At 36.6% G+C, this 18972-nt stretch overlaps 1 protein-coding gene across 2 annotated transcripts in view; it reads left to right on the top strand.

Annotated features, from left to right (window-relative positions):
* Positions 1 to 18972, top strand: part of WDR72 (WD repeat domain 72) — a gene marked incomplete at both ends in the record, with an annotated part of 194334 nt that overhangs the window by 22267 nt on the left and 153095 nt on the right. For both annotated transcript variants that reach the window (XM_081227042.1, XM_081227043.1), the window contains 4 exons: positions 532 to 673; positions 1297 to 1542; positions 3800 to 4020; positions 6763 to 6958. In XM_081227042.1, coding sequence (XP_081083168.1) covers positions 532 to 673; positions 1297 to 1542; positions 3800 to 4020; positions 6763 to 6958 — 805 coding nt within the window. The remainder of the gene's footprint in view (positions 1 to 531; positions 674 to 1296; positions 1543 to 3799; positions 4021 to 6762; positions 6959 to 18972) is intronic.

Raw genomic sequence — 18972 nt, 5'->3', positions numbered from 1 at the left:
AGGGATCATAAAGAAATCAGACCTCCTCAGTGGACAGTAGAGCACTGTCATCAAGACGTGGGCTCTTGAGTCAGAATTACTGGACTCAAAAGCCCACTGCCATCTATATCACCTTAAATAAATTAACCTCTTCCCTCTCAGATTATTCATCTGTAAAATGAAGACAATGATAGTACGAACTTCACAGGATTATTGTAAGGACTACTTAACTGAATACATGCAAAGACCCTAACAGTATATGTAATACATACACTGAACATGTTCAATAAATTAGCTATTAGCTATTCTTATTAACTCTCTGAAATCTAGCTGATGACTTTGCTTCTTATTTCATAAAAACTTTTTTGTTTTGAGTAAGAGGACTATTTCACTTAATTTACTTGAAATTTTTTAAACAGTGGGAAATAAATGGAAATAATTTAGTTCATCTATGAAGTCTTGTTCCTTCATTTAAAAACAGTGGCTGCCATTATATACATTTTTTTAAAGATATTTTTTCTACATAAATGCTAACTTTTTTACTTGGATCAGAGCCTTCCCTTTGTTATGGGCTACATGAATGAAAGGAAAGAGCCTTTTTATAAGGTACTTTTCTCTGGAGAAGTCTCAGGAAGAATTACTTTGTGGCACATCCCTGATGTTCCTGTATCCAAGTTTGATGGTTCTCCTAAAGGTAAGACAATTTCTATTTCTAATCACATGTTTTCTGAGAACTACTTTATAATTAACTCAGTGTTTTTTTTTAAGTTGAGTAATATGAGTAAATAAACAAAAAGTTCTCATGTACCGCTATGCATTAGATGCTAACATAAAAGTAGGTATAAACATGATGCTTATAGATCTTATACAACAGTGCAACAAGTGTAATTCAAATTAACATCAACTTAACATGAATGATGTTTTATTGACTTGAAATGAATGTTGACAATATGAATATAGGATAGACTGATAGACCATATTCATATTTTTGAATTCATCATGTCCATATCCTGTACCCCTTTTCAACCAATTTCTCTATTCGAAAGAGTTTCTCTGTTCTTTTCAGTTGACTTAAGTCTAAAATGAGTGCACTAATACACATCTATTCTTCCGAGGCTCCTTGAGGGAGAAAGAATCAATAAAATAGTATTTGGAGTGAAAGCAATGGATGGCAGAAGAACTTTTCTGCCTATAGCATACTGTTAGGATGGCAAAAGAGTCTCTATGTTCCCCAAGGTATGGTGCCTTGATAATATTTTCTATATCTATGATGAATTTATAAACCAAATTTTCCCTTTTTGTGTGTTTTCCTTTTAGAGATACCAATAACTACCACCTGGACCCTTCAAGATAATTTTGATAAGCATCATACCATGTCACAAAGTATTATTGACTACTTCTCTGGGTTTAGAGATGAGAATGGAATTGTGGTTGTCACTTCATCAGAGTATGTTCCAAGTCTTGATAAACTAATATGTGGCTGTGAAGATGGGACAATTTTCATTACACAGGCTTTGAATGCTGCCAAAGCAGGACTTCTAGAAGGCGGTTCTTTACTAAAAGGTCATTGAATTTTATTTGACCCTATTTATTTAATTTACCTAAGCTTCAACTTTAATAAGCTATACTAAGAAGATTACTGAAGCTTAAGAAAATTGCAGGCATTTGCTAATAAATTTGTGCATGTTTTAGTGTTAAAGTAAAACGCACATATAGGTTTTTTTTAAAGTCAAACAGAAGGTTATACAATGAGAAATACATTTCTCTCCTTCTTTGATCTTCCAGGAAGATCACCAAAGGCAAGTGCTAATAAGTTTCTTTATACACTTTTTGAAATTTCCTATGCATAAATAAGCATATAACAAAAGAGCAGTATACATTCTTTTAATTGTATTATAAAAATAGAACCACATTCTACACACTTTACTAAAATGTCCTTAAATCTTAATAAAATATTTTGGAGTACATTCTTTATGACTTAATTTTAAATGATTAATAATGATTGAATTCTAATTTTAAAAATCTCCTATGATGGGTGTTCAAGTTTTTTCTCATCTTTGGCTACTATAGACAATGCAGAATTAACTATCTTTGCACATATATGTAGGTATATGTATAGTATTAATTTCCAGGAGTAGAATTACTAGATCAACTTTTATGTGTATTTTTAATTTTGAAAATATATCTTAAATGTTCTCCAAAGTACATCAATATACATGTGTGTCCACTAGCACAGATGTATGAGAATGCCTTTTCCCCCCAGCCTTAGCCAACTTACTGTGCTATTCAATTTTTTAATATTTGCCAATCAGGAGAAAGTGGTATCTTCCTGTTTTAATTTTTAATTTTTTTGGTAATGAAATGTAAATGTGTTCTCATACATCTTTGTGCATTGCAACAGCAAAATCTCTTAAATAAAGACCATTATGCAGTAAGTTGTCTTATGTAAAGGAAAGAAATATAGGAGGTGACTGAGATTTGGGGCTGTGTAGGTAAATTTGTATGCCACTTTTCATTGTATGGACCCTACTAGACTACAAGGTCCTGACAGACCAAATATTATTAAAAAAAACACCAAAACTTGTTATATTGCCTATTGCTGTTCTCAGATTACTCTGGCTACTTACTATGTGTTCTAACTTTTCAGTGATTCAGTGATTGACTGAAATAGAGTGAGTAGCAATAAAGCAAGGAGAGGTAATACACCACTTTACATCTCAATGGCTGCTGTTAAAAGTTAGTAAAAAAGCTTAAGACCTTAGCATATTTTATCTAGTCTGATTTATCTTATCCTGAAAACAAGCAGAAACCTACATTTGATCTTTAGCATCTGAATTAATATTCATCTTGGTTTGCTAGTGGATATAAAGCGAGAAGGTGCCTGACGGAATAGAAGTAATAATGATTCTTTGGGACTCATTTTCAATGTGAATAAAGAGTTTGTGGTCTGTGGTCCTCTCCAATTTTTTTAGGTTTAGCTAATAATGAAGGAAGAAGCAGTGTGGAAACTGGGTGTCAGTAAGCCTGTGTTCTAATACAGCTATGGTATGAAACACCTAGGTTCCTACCAAGTGCCAGTGCTAAGAAATTATGGACATTATTTTATTTATTCCACACAGTAGTCTTGTGTGAAGTAAGTGCTGTTATTATCCCACTTTTTCAGATGCAGTACCTGTGGCTTAGAGGGAAAAGGCAAGTTGTCCACAGTGACACATCTAGTAAGTGATAGACTGAGAAAAACAAAGCTAGATTTGTTTAACAGCAAAGCTGTGCTCTTAAATATTATGCTGTGTTTCTTCACACTTGGATTCAAGCCACTTAACCTCTCTGAGCCTCAGATACTTTTATCTGTAAAACAAAATGGTGGAACTAGGTAATCTGTAATATCTTTTAAAGCAAAAGTATTCTGTGAAACTTTGCTTTTCTTTTATACTAGACTTGGTCATGCTGTTTTAAAGGACAGCAGTAGTGTTCTGAGAGTGTTTTTGTAGAGACAAAATGTATAAATTGTTCACTCTTTTAGAACAGAGTTTGCTATTTCATGGCACTGGAATTGGTAACTTGCTAACATCCTTAAAGAATTAATAGACCTTGAACAACAAAATTTAGTGCTCCATCAAAAGCATGACCTGGCTTATAATGAGGCACTTGCCTTTTGAGAGAATCCAAGGGTTGTTCATTAATTTTCTTAGTCAACTGCCTGCCTACCTTTAATTATATGTAGTTTCCTTACATTAAAAATTTATAAAAGAAAATCTCAGGACTATTTCTTGAACAAAAATAACTCTTTTATATTATTTGGTGTTTGGTTGTTTTCCAGGTTCCCTTCCTCAGAAAGTTCTCAAAGGCCATCACCACAGTGTTACTTCCTTGCTTTATCCACATGGTCTCTCTTCAAAATTAGACCAAAGTTGGCTGGTATCTGGGGACCAGGACTCATGGGTCATCTTGTGGGATATCTTTACTGAAGAAATTTTGCATAAATTCTTTTTGCAAGCTGGTTTAGTAATGAGTCTTTTGATGTCACCAGAGAATTTCAAAGTAAGTTAAGATAAAGAGTGAAACATAACACATAAATTTAAGTTATACATATAACATTTCAGAATGTTTAAAAAACGTAAGGAAAAATAACCCATATTTCCACAGAAAAGAAAAAGAAAGCCATAATACAACTGGATGGTTTTTATGAATTTCTTTCTTATGTTTTATGCATTTTATTATTTTTACAGCTTATACAGATAATTTGGTTCTAAAGCAAAGGTCTCATCAATTCTTGGCTTTACAAAAGTCAGTTAATTCTCTTTAAGTACTTATACGTTAGTTCTTTTTCTTTTCCTAGTTCTACATCTTAATTTTTAATGGAATTTTCTTTTTAAATAAAAGTAATGGACACTCAATGGAAAAATAAATATGTAGGAACTGTAAATTAAAATTAACTTTTGTGTTCAACAATTTAATAATAATAATGATAGTTACACTTTCTTTTTCTTAAATAGATTTTTGTTTACTCTTTCATTTATTTAACAAATGACGAGCTTTAACAAATTTACGAGCATCTACCTTGTGCTGAGCAAAGGAAATACTTTCAGGTATAATTTTCTCATGCAATGTCAGCTTAAATTCAGCTTTCATAAAGCTGATATCTTTGATAAAATATGAACAGCCAAGTTTTGAGTTTTCTGAGTTTATAAGTTAGTTGATTGACTTGTAAAAATTATGTCTCCAGGGCTTCCCTGGTGGCGCGGGGATTGAGAGTCCACCTGCCGATGCAGGGGACACGGGTTCGTGCCCCGGTCCGGGAGGATCCCGCGTGCCGCGGAGCGGCTGGGCCCGTGGGCCATGGCCGCTGAGCCTGCACGTCCGGAGCCTGTGCTCCGCAACGGGAGAGGCCACAGCAGTGAGAGGGCCGCATACCGCAAAAAAAAAAAAAAAAAAAAAAAAATTATGTCTCCATAGTAATGTTATGAAAAATCAGTTCCAAAGTAAAATCAGAGAAAACTTGCACTGTATTTTTGTAGTAAGAAAAAATGAAAGCAGTATTTCAGGAACAGAAATGATTAACCAAAACAGTAAAACAAAGTTAAGTGACCCCTCGCCCCCCCCCAAAAAAAAACTATGTGGTGATTTGAGATACCTTGATACATATTTTATTCCTGAAGTTCTCCCTTTTTCAAAAATATTTTTTTTCTCTTGGCCCCAGGACCGTAGTCCAAGTCAGTTCCACTCCTGACCCCTTTTACTTCTGCCTCAGTCATAGATGATTTAACTCCAAGGATCAGGACAGATTCAAAGTCAAATAAAAAGGGAGTTTATTGAAAGGGCACAAGGGGCAATCCCTAGGCATCCAAGACAAAGCACTAGAGCAAGGACCTACAGTGGAACTTAAATTCAGAAACCAAAGTTACTCCTTGAATCCACTGCCCCCAAATGGTCTGCTTTTCTGTGATTGCTCCATTCTCTTGCCTCTTCCTATGACTTCTTTTAGCTTTACAATTTCAAACGCCTAGAAAAGAGAATCTGATTGGCCTAGTGTGGGTCTCTAGTATATGTCTACTCCTGGCCATAGGATCTGTGTTCATGTGTTATGTGTGTTTTCTTGTGTTGTAGGTGTGTGTGAGTTTCCTGAAGTACACTGGGCTGTCTATTCTAGAAACTGGGGGTCAGGCAGGTTCTCCAAGAGGTAACAGTTGGGGGGCAATGCATCTGTGCCCCATTCTACAAGTCCAGGCTCCCCATATATCACACCTGCCATTTTGTGATTCCCCCACCCCCACCCCCACTCAGAATTGCTGTAGTCTCCTTTACAAGTATTAGGAAAAATAACAAGTTCCCAATGCCCCACAGAGAGAGGTCAGTGATGGGCACTGGGAGATTCTTCAGGAACCCTAGCTGATGCTTTTAACATAGCAGATGAAAGTCTGGCCAGGTGCCTTAGTGAAAGTAGGATCATTGACATAGCAAAATGGTTAGAAAAGAAAAAAATAGCAGAGGAACTACCCATTGCCCCTTCTCACCACACCCCAGCCATACCCACTGATGGGCTGATCAATGCATGGCCCTCATGGTGAGGCACAAAGCTGCCCTGTAAACCTCTCCTAGATGAGCCTCAGCAGCACCCAGCAAGAATAGTCTTTGTCCTAAACTATGCTGAAGGTAACCACATGCTGATGTTCTTGAAAGTATCTTAAGAATCTTTGTCCTGTGAGACTATTTTTGGTCCCCGTGTCTTTGAAGCTGTACATTCAGTTGGAAATATCTAATGCTTACCTCTTTTAGATTGTGTCTACACTGAGTTTCCTGTTTGGATTAAAATCTGTATAGTTCTGGGAACAGCACCAAATCACATTTTGAGGCTCTAAGTGGAAGATATCATCTCATGATACCCTTGGGCCTAAGCTTGTGTCTACAAATAGCTTCTTTTTGTGGCAACAAATTAGTTCTGGGGTTTATTTTATTCTGCATTATTTCCGATGTCTGCCTCACTGCCTGAATCTGCTGAGTGATGATCACGTCCTTCATTTATCTTATAAGTAGATCTGGCCTGGAATTCTCCTCTTTACTTGTGTCTTTTGACCTTCCTAGTAGGTCTTTGAATTTAAAATCTAGTTCGTTTGTAAAGCTCCCCTGTGCAGTGTTATGTGGAGAGGTGCTAGAGAAAGCAGAACTGTCATTTTGTAAATGGGATTTTAACAAAAACTTATGTTACTAGGGGGGAAAATCTGATTTAATTTTAAAGAAAGCATTTGACTATTAGCTTACAAAGAATGCCATTTTTTTTCATAGCTACGGAGTCATCAGGTAATTTGCTGTGTGTGCAGTGACCATTCCGTGGCTCTCCTTCACCTTGAAGGGAGGAGGTGCCTCCTGAGCGCCCGAAAGCACCTTTTCCCTGTGAAGATGATAAAATGGCATCCTGTCGAGAACTTTCTAATTGTTGGATGTGCAGATGACTCTGTTTACATCTGGGAAATTGAGACAGGTAAATTGAAATTTTACCCCTTTTCATCCTTTATATTTTTATGCATCAAAGCATTTGGCTGGGTGGAGAGATCCAGAAAAGACACGGTGATGCCCTCACTTGCTTTTACCTTTGGTTGGGCTGCATTTAATGGCTTCGTTTGAAGGTGTGTATGGAAAATAAACACAACAGCCCAAGTCAGATCTTAACCCACTGATGATTACCTGACAGAGCAGTGCGCAGGAACGAGCCAGATATTTCTGGAAGCTATAAATAAAAACATAAGTTATCCACTTTAATTATTAACAAGAGAGAAATCTAGTGTCCTACTACTAGTCTCAGTCATTGAATTCTGCTTTCTTCAGCATACTCACCATCTCAGCAACATTTTGAGCTAATTGTTGATCAGTAATAATGGAATATAATTAATTACAAAACTCCAAAATGTTGAGTCAGGGAAACTGAAAACTGAGTGGTTCCATTGAACTTTTGATGTCAGAGCATAGAGAATGTAAAGTTGAACTTTTAAGTTTTTAAAAAAGTTTTACTATATAACTTAAGATTGAGAGTAACACATTTCAGGCCAATGCTGGGAACAAATTAAATAAAGCGAGGTAATGAATGAATGTGAGTCAAGGGAGTGCCCTGGAGAGTACATTTTACTGAAACCATTGCATGATTTGTATTGATTAATCAGTGGTGGGTTTCTGCTGGGTGTTGTGAACAGACTGGATAGTTTATAATATAATAGTTTAGAGCCATACTTCACCAAAATAATTGCTATTTTCTTTACATTTGACTTTCATGTATTAATGACGATGGTACACGGAGGATGCAAATAATACCACCTTACATTTGTGCTTTGCTTTAAAGCTTTGATGGGCTTTCATGCTTATTTCCCATTAGATTATCACAATTTCTAGGGTAGGTAGAAGAGATATTATACCCCATTGCATGGATGAGGAATTTGTTGCTCTGATTTGTAAGTGTGCTAGGTTACACACCAGTAAGTAGTAAACCAATATGAGGCCCCCCTCCCCGTTGTTCTTTGCACATATTCACAAGATTAGGAGAGTTTAGAATTCTTAGGTAATCTATCAACCTGAGTGATGGTTGAATATAATAGATCAAATAGGTTCTAATGCCTGGACTTGCCTCCAGGACCTGCAAGCAAAAACTGTATGATCTTGGACAAATAACTTGGCTTCACTGCTTGTCAATTTGCTCACCTATGAAATAGGAGTAATAATACTTGTCTTCCTATTAGGATTAAATTAACAAGTACCTACAATTCTTGTAAACAGAGCCTGTAGATGCCAAGTCTTTAGTAAGAGTTAACTATTATTAATATTATTTAAAAATGCAGCAAAATCGATTTGTGCTAGTGAAATATGAATCTGTAAAACACATACACTTATAAATGTGTGCAACTGCATTTTTTAATGGTTATGATAGCATATATGTATTTATTTATTTATTTTAACTTTTTATTTTATATTGGCATATAGTTGATTAACAACATTGTGTTAGTTTCAGGTGTACAACAGAGTGATTCAGTTATACATATACATGTATCTATTCTTTTCCAAATTCTTTTCCCCATTAGTTTGTTACAGAATATTGAGCAGAGTTCCCTGTGCTACACAGTACATCCCTGTTGGTTATCCATTTTAAATATAGCACAACTCCATTGTCTTTAGTTGTGAAATTGTAAATACTTGCTAATCAAACATATTTTTTCCTAGAAAATGGAGTCTAGCAAGAATAAAAAAATTCTGGGCACTCATAAGCGTTTATGGTTCCATTGCCCCACCAGGACGCCTTTCAGGCTATGGAACTTATAATTTATCTGTTCTTGATAGGGCAGGCAGTAAAGAAGGGAAGCCAAACCACTAGTACTTCTTGAAACCATATTTATTCCCACATCGTATTTTAATTGTATTATTTCTTTTTATGCTCCCAACATATATAATCAAATGTATAACAGCTGAAAAATACAAAGAAACATAAAAAAACCTAATAATCCTATCCCACTGCCTAAAGATAGCTGCTATTTATATTTTGATCTACTTTCTGTCAGACATCTTTCTATGTCGATAAATAGATGTCTATATTATATTTCAGTCACAGTCCTGGCCAGAAACTGAAGTCAACCCAGCTGGGTTAAGTGAAGAGACTTTAAGAAAAGGACTCTTTATAGGGATGTGGATAGGGATTAAGGAACAGACAAGGAGTGGATAGTGAGGCCATCACCCAGACAGTAGCAGTATCAGGAAGCTCTTACCACCTCTAGGGCTGAAGTGAAAGATAAGAAAATAGTGGTACTGGAACCCAGTTAAGCTGAAGCCAAAGAGGAGTGGATACTCCCTGGGATCATGGAAGAGAAACAGCTCCCACCAAAAAGGCAATACTGAGACAAAGAGAGAGTTGGAAGAAATTCTCTTCTCTCTCCTGCAGTCACCATCTTCATTAGTTTAATCCAACTGGAAGTCAGAAGGATGTTCAGTTCTAGGCATCAGCCAGGGGCACAGAACAGGACACAGAAGGGTATTGGAAGGATGGAGTGGGTTGTCAAATGGACAATAATTGACATGTTGGCCATTATGGACACACCATACTTAAACTCAGGAATCTCCTATAGTTGGTTATGTATATTGTTTCCTATAAAAAAAAACCTTGTTTTAAAATGGCCATATAAAATGATATGCACATGTTTAGTGCCCAGTTAACTTATAGGATATTTATTCCAAATGAAGTTATGAGGCTGTTTATCTCTTGGTGATCTACAGTAATAGTTTATAAACAACCATAACTCAACTTAAGCTTATAATTGGTGAAAATGTTACCAATAATTGTATCATTGCCTTCACATTTGTGATGTGCCTCTTCACTTTTTCAAAGCATCCTCCCCTTGATAATCTCATTTGAGCCCCATGACACTCTGGAGATGGCTGACAACTGAACTCCTTACCACACTCATTCCTTTTGAGTAAGTCTATGTTGTTCCTTTTAGTCTGTGTCTGGTATTGGCTTTGAGTTGCCTTTAACCTCAGCAATTCCAATTTTGTTTAAAATTTAATGAACTACTTTTTCTTTCTCAAGCTGTATTTCATCTGGCTAAGATACTTCCATTATGTTTGCTATACTTGATATCTATTTTATTCTTTTTCTGTAAAGGTGGGAAAATCCAGTATCAGGAAGACTTTCCATTTATAGTTTCTTAAAGTTAGGAGAAAAAATGCCGGCTAAGACCAAAACAATTAGGCTGAAAAGAGGTCTATGAGGGTATAGAATATGCTTGTTCACTGACATGCCTGGCACATGAATAAATGAACCAACCCAAGTTTTCTTGGACTTGGGTCCAAGTAGACTCAGTAGACTGAGTACAAATGAGTTCATCTTACCATTGACTGGTTGCAGTGGCTCTTAGAACGTGGCTGCCCAACTTTAGATAGACCCTTAGCTTTCTCTTCCAAGTCTCCCTTAGGGTTTCTGGAATTCACAGGCACATACCTCACTTCCTTGTGTAGAAGTCTGTGTATTTTCTATGCCAGCCAATTTTTCTTCTTTTTTTTCCTTTTAGCTTTGCTAAAAGGTTCAAACTTGGTTCCATGTGTGAATAGACCTATTCTGTGCTCCATTTTTCCAGCCTTCTGCCTCCTCTAAATACATGGAGGAGAATAAATTGACACTCAGGCATTTATCAGATCTTTCAGCACTAGAGCAACTCCAGAGCTCCTAGGGAGAGAAATAGGAGGTGTCAGCGGGATAAGGATTTGGGGGCAAGAGACCTAGAAATAAAAGGCAGGGGAAGGAGATTAAAGCCAAAGGTGATTAATTCTCAACTGTACCAAAAGCCCACCTTGGCAGAAGGTTGGTGGGTGGGGTATAGGTCAGTCCCTGTGCCACCTTCCTCCAGGTGTGGAGGATGGGATATGAGACTTTAGTTTTTCACAAACACTTTACAACAACCTATTCTCACTTTATTCATGAGATGTATTTATTCATTTATTTATTCTCTTTGGTAGAATGCACAAGTATATTCTAGAGCCACGTACCCCCATGCCTATCTTATCTTGAAATTGTCTGAGGTGTATCTTTTCAGTGACAGGTGGCATAGCCAGATATGTACCAGGGTAAAGTTTGGGATCATAGGTGGGCATGCTCATCTCATGGGAGAAGCAAACAATCAAAGCAGAGGAGTATTTATGCAGCAGGGGGGCCCCTTGTCTTCTGGCTAAAAGTGCAGTGCTGCCAGGTTGGGAGTGATGAGGGCATCTAGTTTTGCTTATTGATTTAGCAGATGTCCCATGATGTTTAGGCCTGATTAGGAAGGGAAAAAATTGGAGATGTCATTTTGATTAATATTTGAGCTCCTACAGTGCATTTGACACTGACAACTCTGGGCAGTTTTGTCACCCTCATTTCTATGAGACACAATATAGAGATAATGTAATACTGATTTTTTCCCCTAAAATGCATACCAGAAATAAATCTCTGCTCTTAGTTCATTTTTAAGAATTGAATTTAAATTAATTCTGAAGACTTTTCTGTTCACAGAAATGGATTTACATAGCAGAAAACTTGTGTAATGAATTTCTTGTGTGTTATTAAATATAAATGTTATTATTATTGAAGGTCTTCTGTTAAGCTTATGGCCTGTGTTGTGAAATATGCTATATTAAACAACTGAAATTTTTTGTGGGAAAAATGAAGCCTTATTTCCTTGAAAATAAAACATTTATTGATAAGATAGGTCAAAAAAACTTTTCTGTAAAGGGTTGGAGAGTAAATATTTTCAGCTTTGGGGTCCATATGATCTCTTTTGCAGCTACTGAACTCTGCCCTTGTATGTAGCACAGAAGCCATTGACAATACATAAAGGAGTGGGTGAGGCTTTGTTCCAATAAAACTTTATTTACAAAAGCAGACAACAGGCTGGATTTGCCTTGCAGCAGTAGTTTATAGACCCCTAAGAATGATGGTAGTTTTTTTCTCTTTAATTTATTTATTTTATTTATCTTATTTTTGGCTGTGTTGGGTCTTCGTTGCTGCGCGTGGGCTTTCTCTAGTTGTGGCAAGCGGGGGCTACTCTTCGTTGAGGTGCGTGGGCTTCTCATTGCAGTGGCTTCTCTTTGTTGTGGCTCGTGGGCTCTAGAGCACAGGCTCAGTAGTTGTGGTGCACGGGCTTAGTTGCTCCGCGGCATGTGGGATCTTCCCAGACCAGGGATTGAACCTGTGTCCCCTGCATTGGCAGGTGGATTCTTAACCACTGTGCCACCAGGGAAGGCTGATGGTCATTCTTTTTAAAGATCACTATTTTGACACCTCATTCTAAAGCAGTTTGTAATTTTAATTCATTATACTTCACTGACTCTCTATGGTCATACCCATTTTGCAAAGGAGGAAATGGAGCACAGAGATTTTTTGAATCCGAAGGTCCCCAGGCTGAGTGTTGGGCACTTGCACTGGAATGTGTGTCTCTCTTTCATTCTGGTGTGTTCTTCACTGTACTGTACAACAGGAGCACCTTCTGCAGATGGAGGTCAGCTTTTTGAGACTGTCAAGCAGGGAATTACATAAGAAAAACTCTTGAGAAGAAAATAAGTGGCTACCAGGAACCCCCGCCCCCACATTGCTCCCCTGAAGGAGAGAGTCTCTGGCTATCTCTCGGCACCTGGCTCTCAATTTACATGCAGTTCTAACAGCCCTAGTCATCAGACTTCTCAGATGACAGATTAGAAACAGCAACTTGCAAGTGGGGAGACTGTTAGTGGCAGGCACTCTGGTAGCAGAAGCAACAGCTGACGGGAAGGGAGGATAGGCAAAACTATGTGTCACTGCTCAGGGCAGTCTTTCTGTACTCTGGGGAAGACGGTCACCCAGAAAAATAAATGCTGAGATTGTTTCCCTTGTTCAGGAGGCTCTTAGATATGCTTGCACAGGTTATGGGCAGCTGCCAGTCCCCTTCCTGTGGCTCCTGCTGGGGAGCTGGGCTTTCTCTTTCCCAGCACTAGCTTCAGGAAGAGTATTTAAAGGCATTATATCCAAGGTGAATTCTAGACCTAAGAAAATCTCAGAAGTGGCTTGGGGCCTGGAGTTCAAGGCCAATGAGTGGGTGGAACTGAGAGTCCATGTGAATGTCTTCTTGTGTCTGCTCAGGTAATGTGAGCTGTGTGACCTTGAGCAGGAAGCTTTACTGCTGCAGTGTGGCCTGAGGATCCAGCCTCTGGTTATGACATGGTTTCTGTGGGAAAGCACATTCTGAGTTTTAAGACAACTATCTTATAAACAGACCATTGGAACAAGAACAAAGCCTATGAATATGAAATTAAGGAAGTAAGGAAGAAGATAATACATTTTTGAGTTATTTTCACCACAGGTGTTAAATTTCCTCTCTCTTAATTTCTTTTTCTTAGTGAAATTAGTAGCAGTTAGCTATAAAATTATTCAATCTACTATGATGCCATGTAAATGAAGCATTTGTTCTTCCGTGGTTTCAAAGTACAAGAAAAAAAGAAAATTTAAAAACTAAAACTATTAAGAGATATAAGATGAGGTTTGTCAACTAATAGCTAATAGGCCATATTTTTAGAAAACATCCGGTGTTTAATCTACTGTAGATCTGAGTTTCCTTTAATTGTTTAGGGTGAGGTCTATATAGATATATGCAAGGCACAGTCTTCCAGATATATGTAGTCATATTTTCCCTAACAGAATAGCATCATGTGTCTAAATTCCTATTTTGCCACGCCAAAATATCACACAAGGTCAGTACTTGGAGGAGTAATTTTCCAGTCCACAAATTTTAGTTGGTTTTCTTCTTTTGCAGTATATGTTGGGTTGGCCAAAAAGTTAGTTCAGATTTTTCTGTAAGGTGTAACAGAAAAACCTGAATGAATGTTTTGGCCAACCCAATAGTATATTTAGTATATAGTGTATAAAATAAAAATTTTAAATTCCACTAGTTACCAACTATACTATTCTGAGGGGCAGTTTTGCTTGGTTTTCTCATCAAGGTCACCCCTTTGTAGATAAAGTTATGTTGTGTCGACTGCCTTGTCAGCACAAACCAAGTATGACTTTCATTATATGCGTTTTAAAGGTAGGTTTTGGGTATGTAGCATCCGACAGGCAGTAGTCTCTCCACTGTGTCATTTTCTCAAAGCCACGTTATTTTGTTGTGATAGATTATAGATGGAACTCTCTTGGGATGATTGTTTTTAGAAAAGAAAAATAGGATGCATTAAAGCACAGGTGGGCTTTTTTCCTATATCACCTTTTCTTCTTTATTATAATAATTACTGATGTTATTGCTCAACGTGTATTTTTAGTTTTACTGCCTATTTTTTGAATCGTTATTTTTTTGTCCTTGGTCCTAGTTATCACAGCTACACTATAATTTGAGATTTTGATTCACGTAGTATTGTGTGCACGTGCATGCAAGTTTTTATGTACGCACTTGTGCATATGAGGTTTGTCTGCAGTTTAGCTACTGAATAGTTGCACAACCGTCAAAGTTCAATGTCTTGAGTAGAAATTAGCATCCAGAGGGGTTATGACCATGAGCCCTGAGATTCGTACTCCTGGGTTTGAATCTTGTTCTACTATTTCCAGTCTTTATTATCCCCAGTCAACTTTTAACTCCTCAAAGAATCACCATCTCTTAATGGCAGTTAGCACTGAATAAACATTAACTATTACTTGTATAAGTCCTTCATATATTACCATACCAGTTTATACTGAAAGTTTCATTGTTTCTCCCTCTTTACCTCCTGTCCCCACTCTAGTTGAGCTCAACAGTTATTTCTTATTCTGATGAAAGGCACACCACTCTGAGGTATATTAGAATTATCACATATGACCTTCCAATAAAATCATGGAAAGTTTATCCCTTTGAAACAATTTGAAAAAATATAGGGCAACATATAAGAATGTGGTATATGAATTATGCTAAAGTGCCCAAATGTACTGACAAGTATTCTAAGCTCTTAGCTGAAGGCAGGGATGAGGGCAAGTTAGTGTAGTGGAGAGTTTTGTTACTTGTTCCCATAGCACAATGTACTTATAATTTCATACTTAAAATTTCATACTTCAGTAGCCTAAAACACCATAAGAGCAAGAACTGTGTCTGTCATGCTCACTGTTCTATTCCCAGAAGCTAGCATAACACCTAACACATGGGAAGAAATTAACAAATATTTGTTGAATTTAATTAAAAATTTTAAAAATATTTAGCTTTTGTAAACAATATGCTACTAAACAACCAATGAATCACTGAAGAAATCAGAGAGGAAGTAAAAAATACCTAGAGACAAATGAAAATGAAAACATGTTGATCCAAAACCTATAGGCTACAGCAAAAGCAGTTGTAAGAGGTAGTAGTATAGCCATACAAGCTTACCTCAGGAAACAAGAAAAATCTCAAATAAACAACTTAAACTTACACCTAAAGGAACTAGAGAAAGAAAAAACAAAACTCAAAGTTAGTAGAAGGAAAGAAATCATAGAGATCAGAGCAGAAATAAATAAAATAGAGACTAAAAAAAATAGAAAAGATAAATGAAACTAAAAGCTCATTCTCTGAAAAGATAAACAAAATTGATAAACTTTTTGTAAGAATCATTAAGAAAAAAGGGAAAGGGCCAAAATCAATAAAATCAGAAATTAAAAAGGAGAAGTTACAACCAACACCACAGAAATACAAAAGATTATAAGAGACTACTAAGAAAAACTGTATGCCAATAAAATGGACAACCTAGACGAAATGGACAAATTCTTAGAAAGGTACAATCTCCCAGGACTGAACCAAGAAGAAATGGAAAATTTGAACAGACCAATTACAAGTAATGAAATTTAATCAATAATTTAAACAATACCAACAAACAAAAGTCCAGGACCAGCTTTATAGGTGAATTTTACCAAACATTTAAAGAAGTGTTAACACCTATCCTTCTGAAAGTATTCCAAAAAATTGCAGAGGAAGGAACACCCCCAAACTCATTCTATGAGGCCAGCATCACCCTGATACCAAAACCAGACAAAGATGTCTCAAAAAAGGAAAATTACATATTACTGATGAACATACATCCAAAAATCCTCAACAAAATGTTAGCAAAGCAAATCCAACAATACATTAAAAGGATCATACACCATGATCAAGTGGGATTTATCCCAGGGATGCAAGGATTTTTCAATATCTGCAAATCAGTCAATTTGATATACCACATTAACAAATAGAAGACTAAAAACCATATGATCATCTCAATAGATGGAGAAAAAGCTTTTGACAAAATTCAACACCCATTTATAATAAAAACTCTCAGAAGGTTGGCATAGAGGGAACATACCTCAATATAATAAAGGCCATATATGACAAACTCACAGCTAACATCATACTCAACAGTGAAAAGCTGAAAGCATTCCAAGATCAGGAACAAGGCAAGGATGTCCACTCTCACCACTTTTATTCAGCATAGTATTGGAAGTCCTAACCATAACAATCAGAGAAGAAAAAGAAATAAAAGGAATCCTAATTGGAAAGGAATACGCAAAACTGTCACTATTTGCAGGTGACATGATACTATACATACAAAATCCTAAAGATGCCACCAGAAAACTACTAGAGCTCATCAATGAATTCAGTAAGGTTGCAGGATTCAAAATTAATGTACAGAAATCTGTTGCATTCTATACACTAACAATGAACTGCCAGAAAGAGAATTTAAGGAAACAATCCCACTTACCATCACATCAAAAAGAATAAGATACCTAGGAATAAACCTACCTAGGGAGGTAAAAGACCTGTACTTGGAAAACAATGAGACACTGACGAACGAAATTAAAGGTGACACAAACAGATGGGAAGATATACCTTATTTTTCGATTGGAAGAACTGATATTGTTAAAATGGCCATACTACCCAAGACAATCTACAGATTCAATGCAATCCCTATCAAAACACCAATGGCATTTATGACGGAACTAGAACAAATAATCTTAAAATTTGTATGGAAACACAAAAGATCCCAAGTAGCCAAAACAATCTTGAGAAAGAAGAACAGAGCTGGAGGAATCATGTTCCCTGACTTCAGACTATACTACAAAGCTACAGTAATCAAAACAGTATGGTATTGGCATGAAAAATGGAAATATAGATCAATGGAACAGGATAGGAAGCCCAGAGATAAACCCACACATTTATGGTCAATTAATCTATGACAGAGGAGGCAAGAATATACAGTGGAGGGCTTCTCTGGTGGCGCAGTGGTTGAGAGCCCACCTGCCGATGCAGGGGACACGGGTTCGTGCCCCGGTCCGGGAGGATCCCACATGCCACAGAGTGGCTAGGCCTGTGAGCCATGGCCGCTGAGCATGTGCATCCAGAGCCTGTGCTCCACAACGGAAGAGGCCACAACAGTGAGAGGCCCACGTACCTCAAAAAAAAAAAAAAAAAAAAGAAAAAGAATATACACTGGAGAAAAGAGTCTCTTCGATAAGTGGCACTGGGGAAACTGGACAGCTACATTTAAAAGAATGAAATTAGGAAATTCTCTAATATCATATACAAAAATAAACTCAAAATGGATTAAAGACCTAAATGTAAGACTGGAAACCATAAAATGCTAGAAGAAAACATAGGCAGAACTCTCTTTGACATAATTCATAGCAATAGTTTTTGGATCTGTCTCCTAAGGCAAAGGAAATAAAAGCAAAAATAAACAAATGGAATCTAATTAAACTTAAAAGCTTTTACAGCAAAGGAAACCATCAACAAAAAGACAGCCTACTGAATGGGAAAAAATATTTGCTAATGATGTGACTGAAGAGGGGGTTAACGTCCAACATACACAAACAGCTCATACAACTCAACATCAAGAAAACAACCTGATTAAAAAATAAACATTTTTCCAAAGAGGACGTGCAGATGGCCAATAAGCACATGAAAAGATTCTCAACATTGCTATTCATCAGGGAAAATGCAAATCAAAACCACAATGAGATATCGCCTGTCAGATTGGCTATCATCAAAAAGAACACAAATAACAAATGTTGGTGAGGATGTGGAGAAAAGGCAACCCTTGTCCACTGTTGGTGGGAATGTAAATTGGTACAGCCACTGTGGAAAACAGTAAGGAGGTTTCTCAAAAGACTAAAAATATAACTACTATGTGACCCAGCCATTCCAATCCTGGGTATATATCTGAATAAACAGAAACACTAATTCGAAAAGATACATGCACCCCGAAGTTCATAGCAGCATTATTTACAGTTGCCATGCAACCTAAGTGTCCATCAATAGTTGAATGGATAAAGAAGATGTGGCATATATCAATATGTACAAATTGGAATACTACTCAGCTATAAAAAAGAATGAAATTTTGCCATTTGCAAAAACATGGATTTAAAGGATATTATGCTAAGTGAAATAAGTTAGAGAAAGAGAAATATTGTATGATACCACTTATATGTTGAATCAAAAAATACAACAAACTAGTGAATATAACAATAAAGAAACAGACTCACAGATATAACAAACAAAACTAGTGGTTACCAGTGGGGAGAGAGAAGGGGAGAGGAGCAACATAGGGGTTGAGGATTATGAGGTAAAAACTATTACATGTAAAATAAGCTAAACGATGTACTGTTCAACACAGGGACTATAGCCAATGTTTTATAATAACTATAAATGAAGTATAACCTTTAAAAATTGTGAGTCACTATACTGTACACCTTAACTTATATAATATTGTACATCAACTATACTTCAATAAAAATGCAAAATAATTTAATCTATGGCTACTAAAAAGGAATTTGGAAAAAGTTTGGATAAGACATAAAACCTCTTCTGGGAAAAAAATTTAAAAATATTTAGCTTTTGTAAGCATAAATCATTCCATATGACTCATTATTCACTCCTAATGTATCAAACTAATGTTCCTGCCCAATATTTAGTGAAAGAAAATTGTGCCACTGTTAATTTGTGCACTTTTTGGCAAATCATTAAATTGATCAAAGCCTTAGTTTCCTCATGG

Source organism: Mesoplodon bidens (genome assembly GCF_964165515.1).
Source record: "Mesoplodon bidens genome assembly, chromosome: 3".
Taxonomy (NCBI): domain Eukaryota; kingdom Metazoa; phylum Chordata; class Mammalia; order Artiodactyla; family Ziphiidae; genus Mesoplodon; species Mesoplodon bidens.
This window is presented reverse-complemented; position numbering and strand designations above follow the sequence as displayed.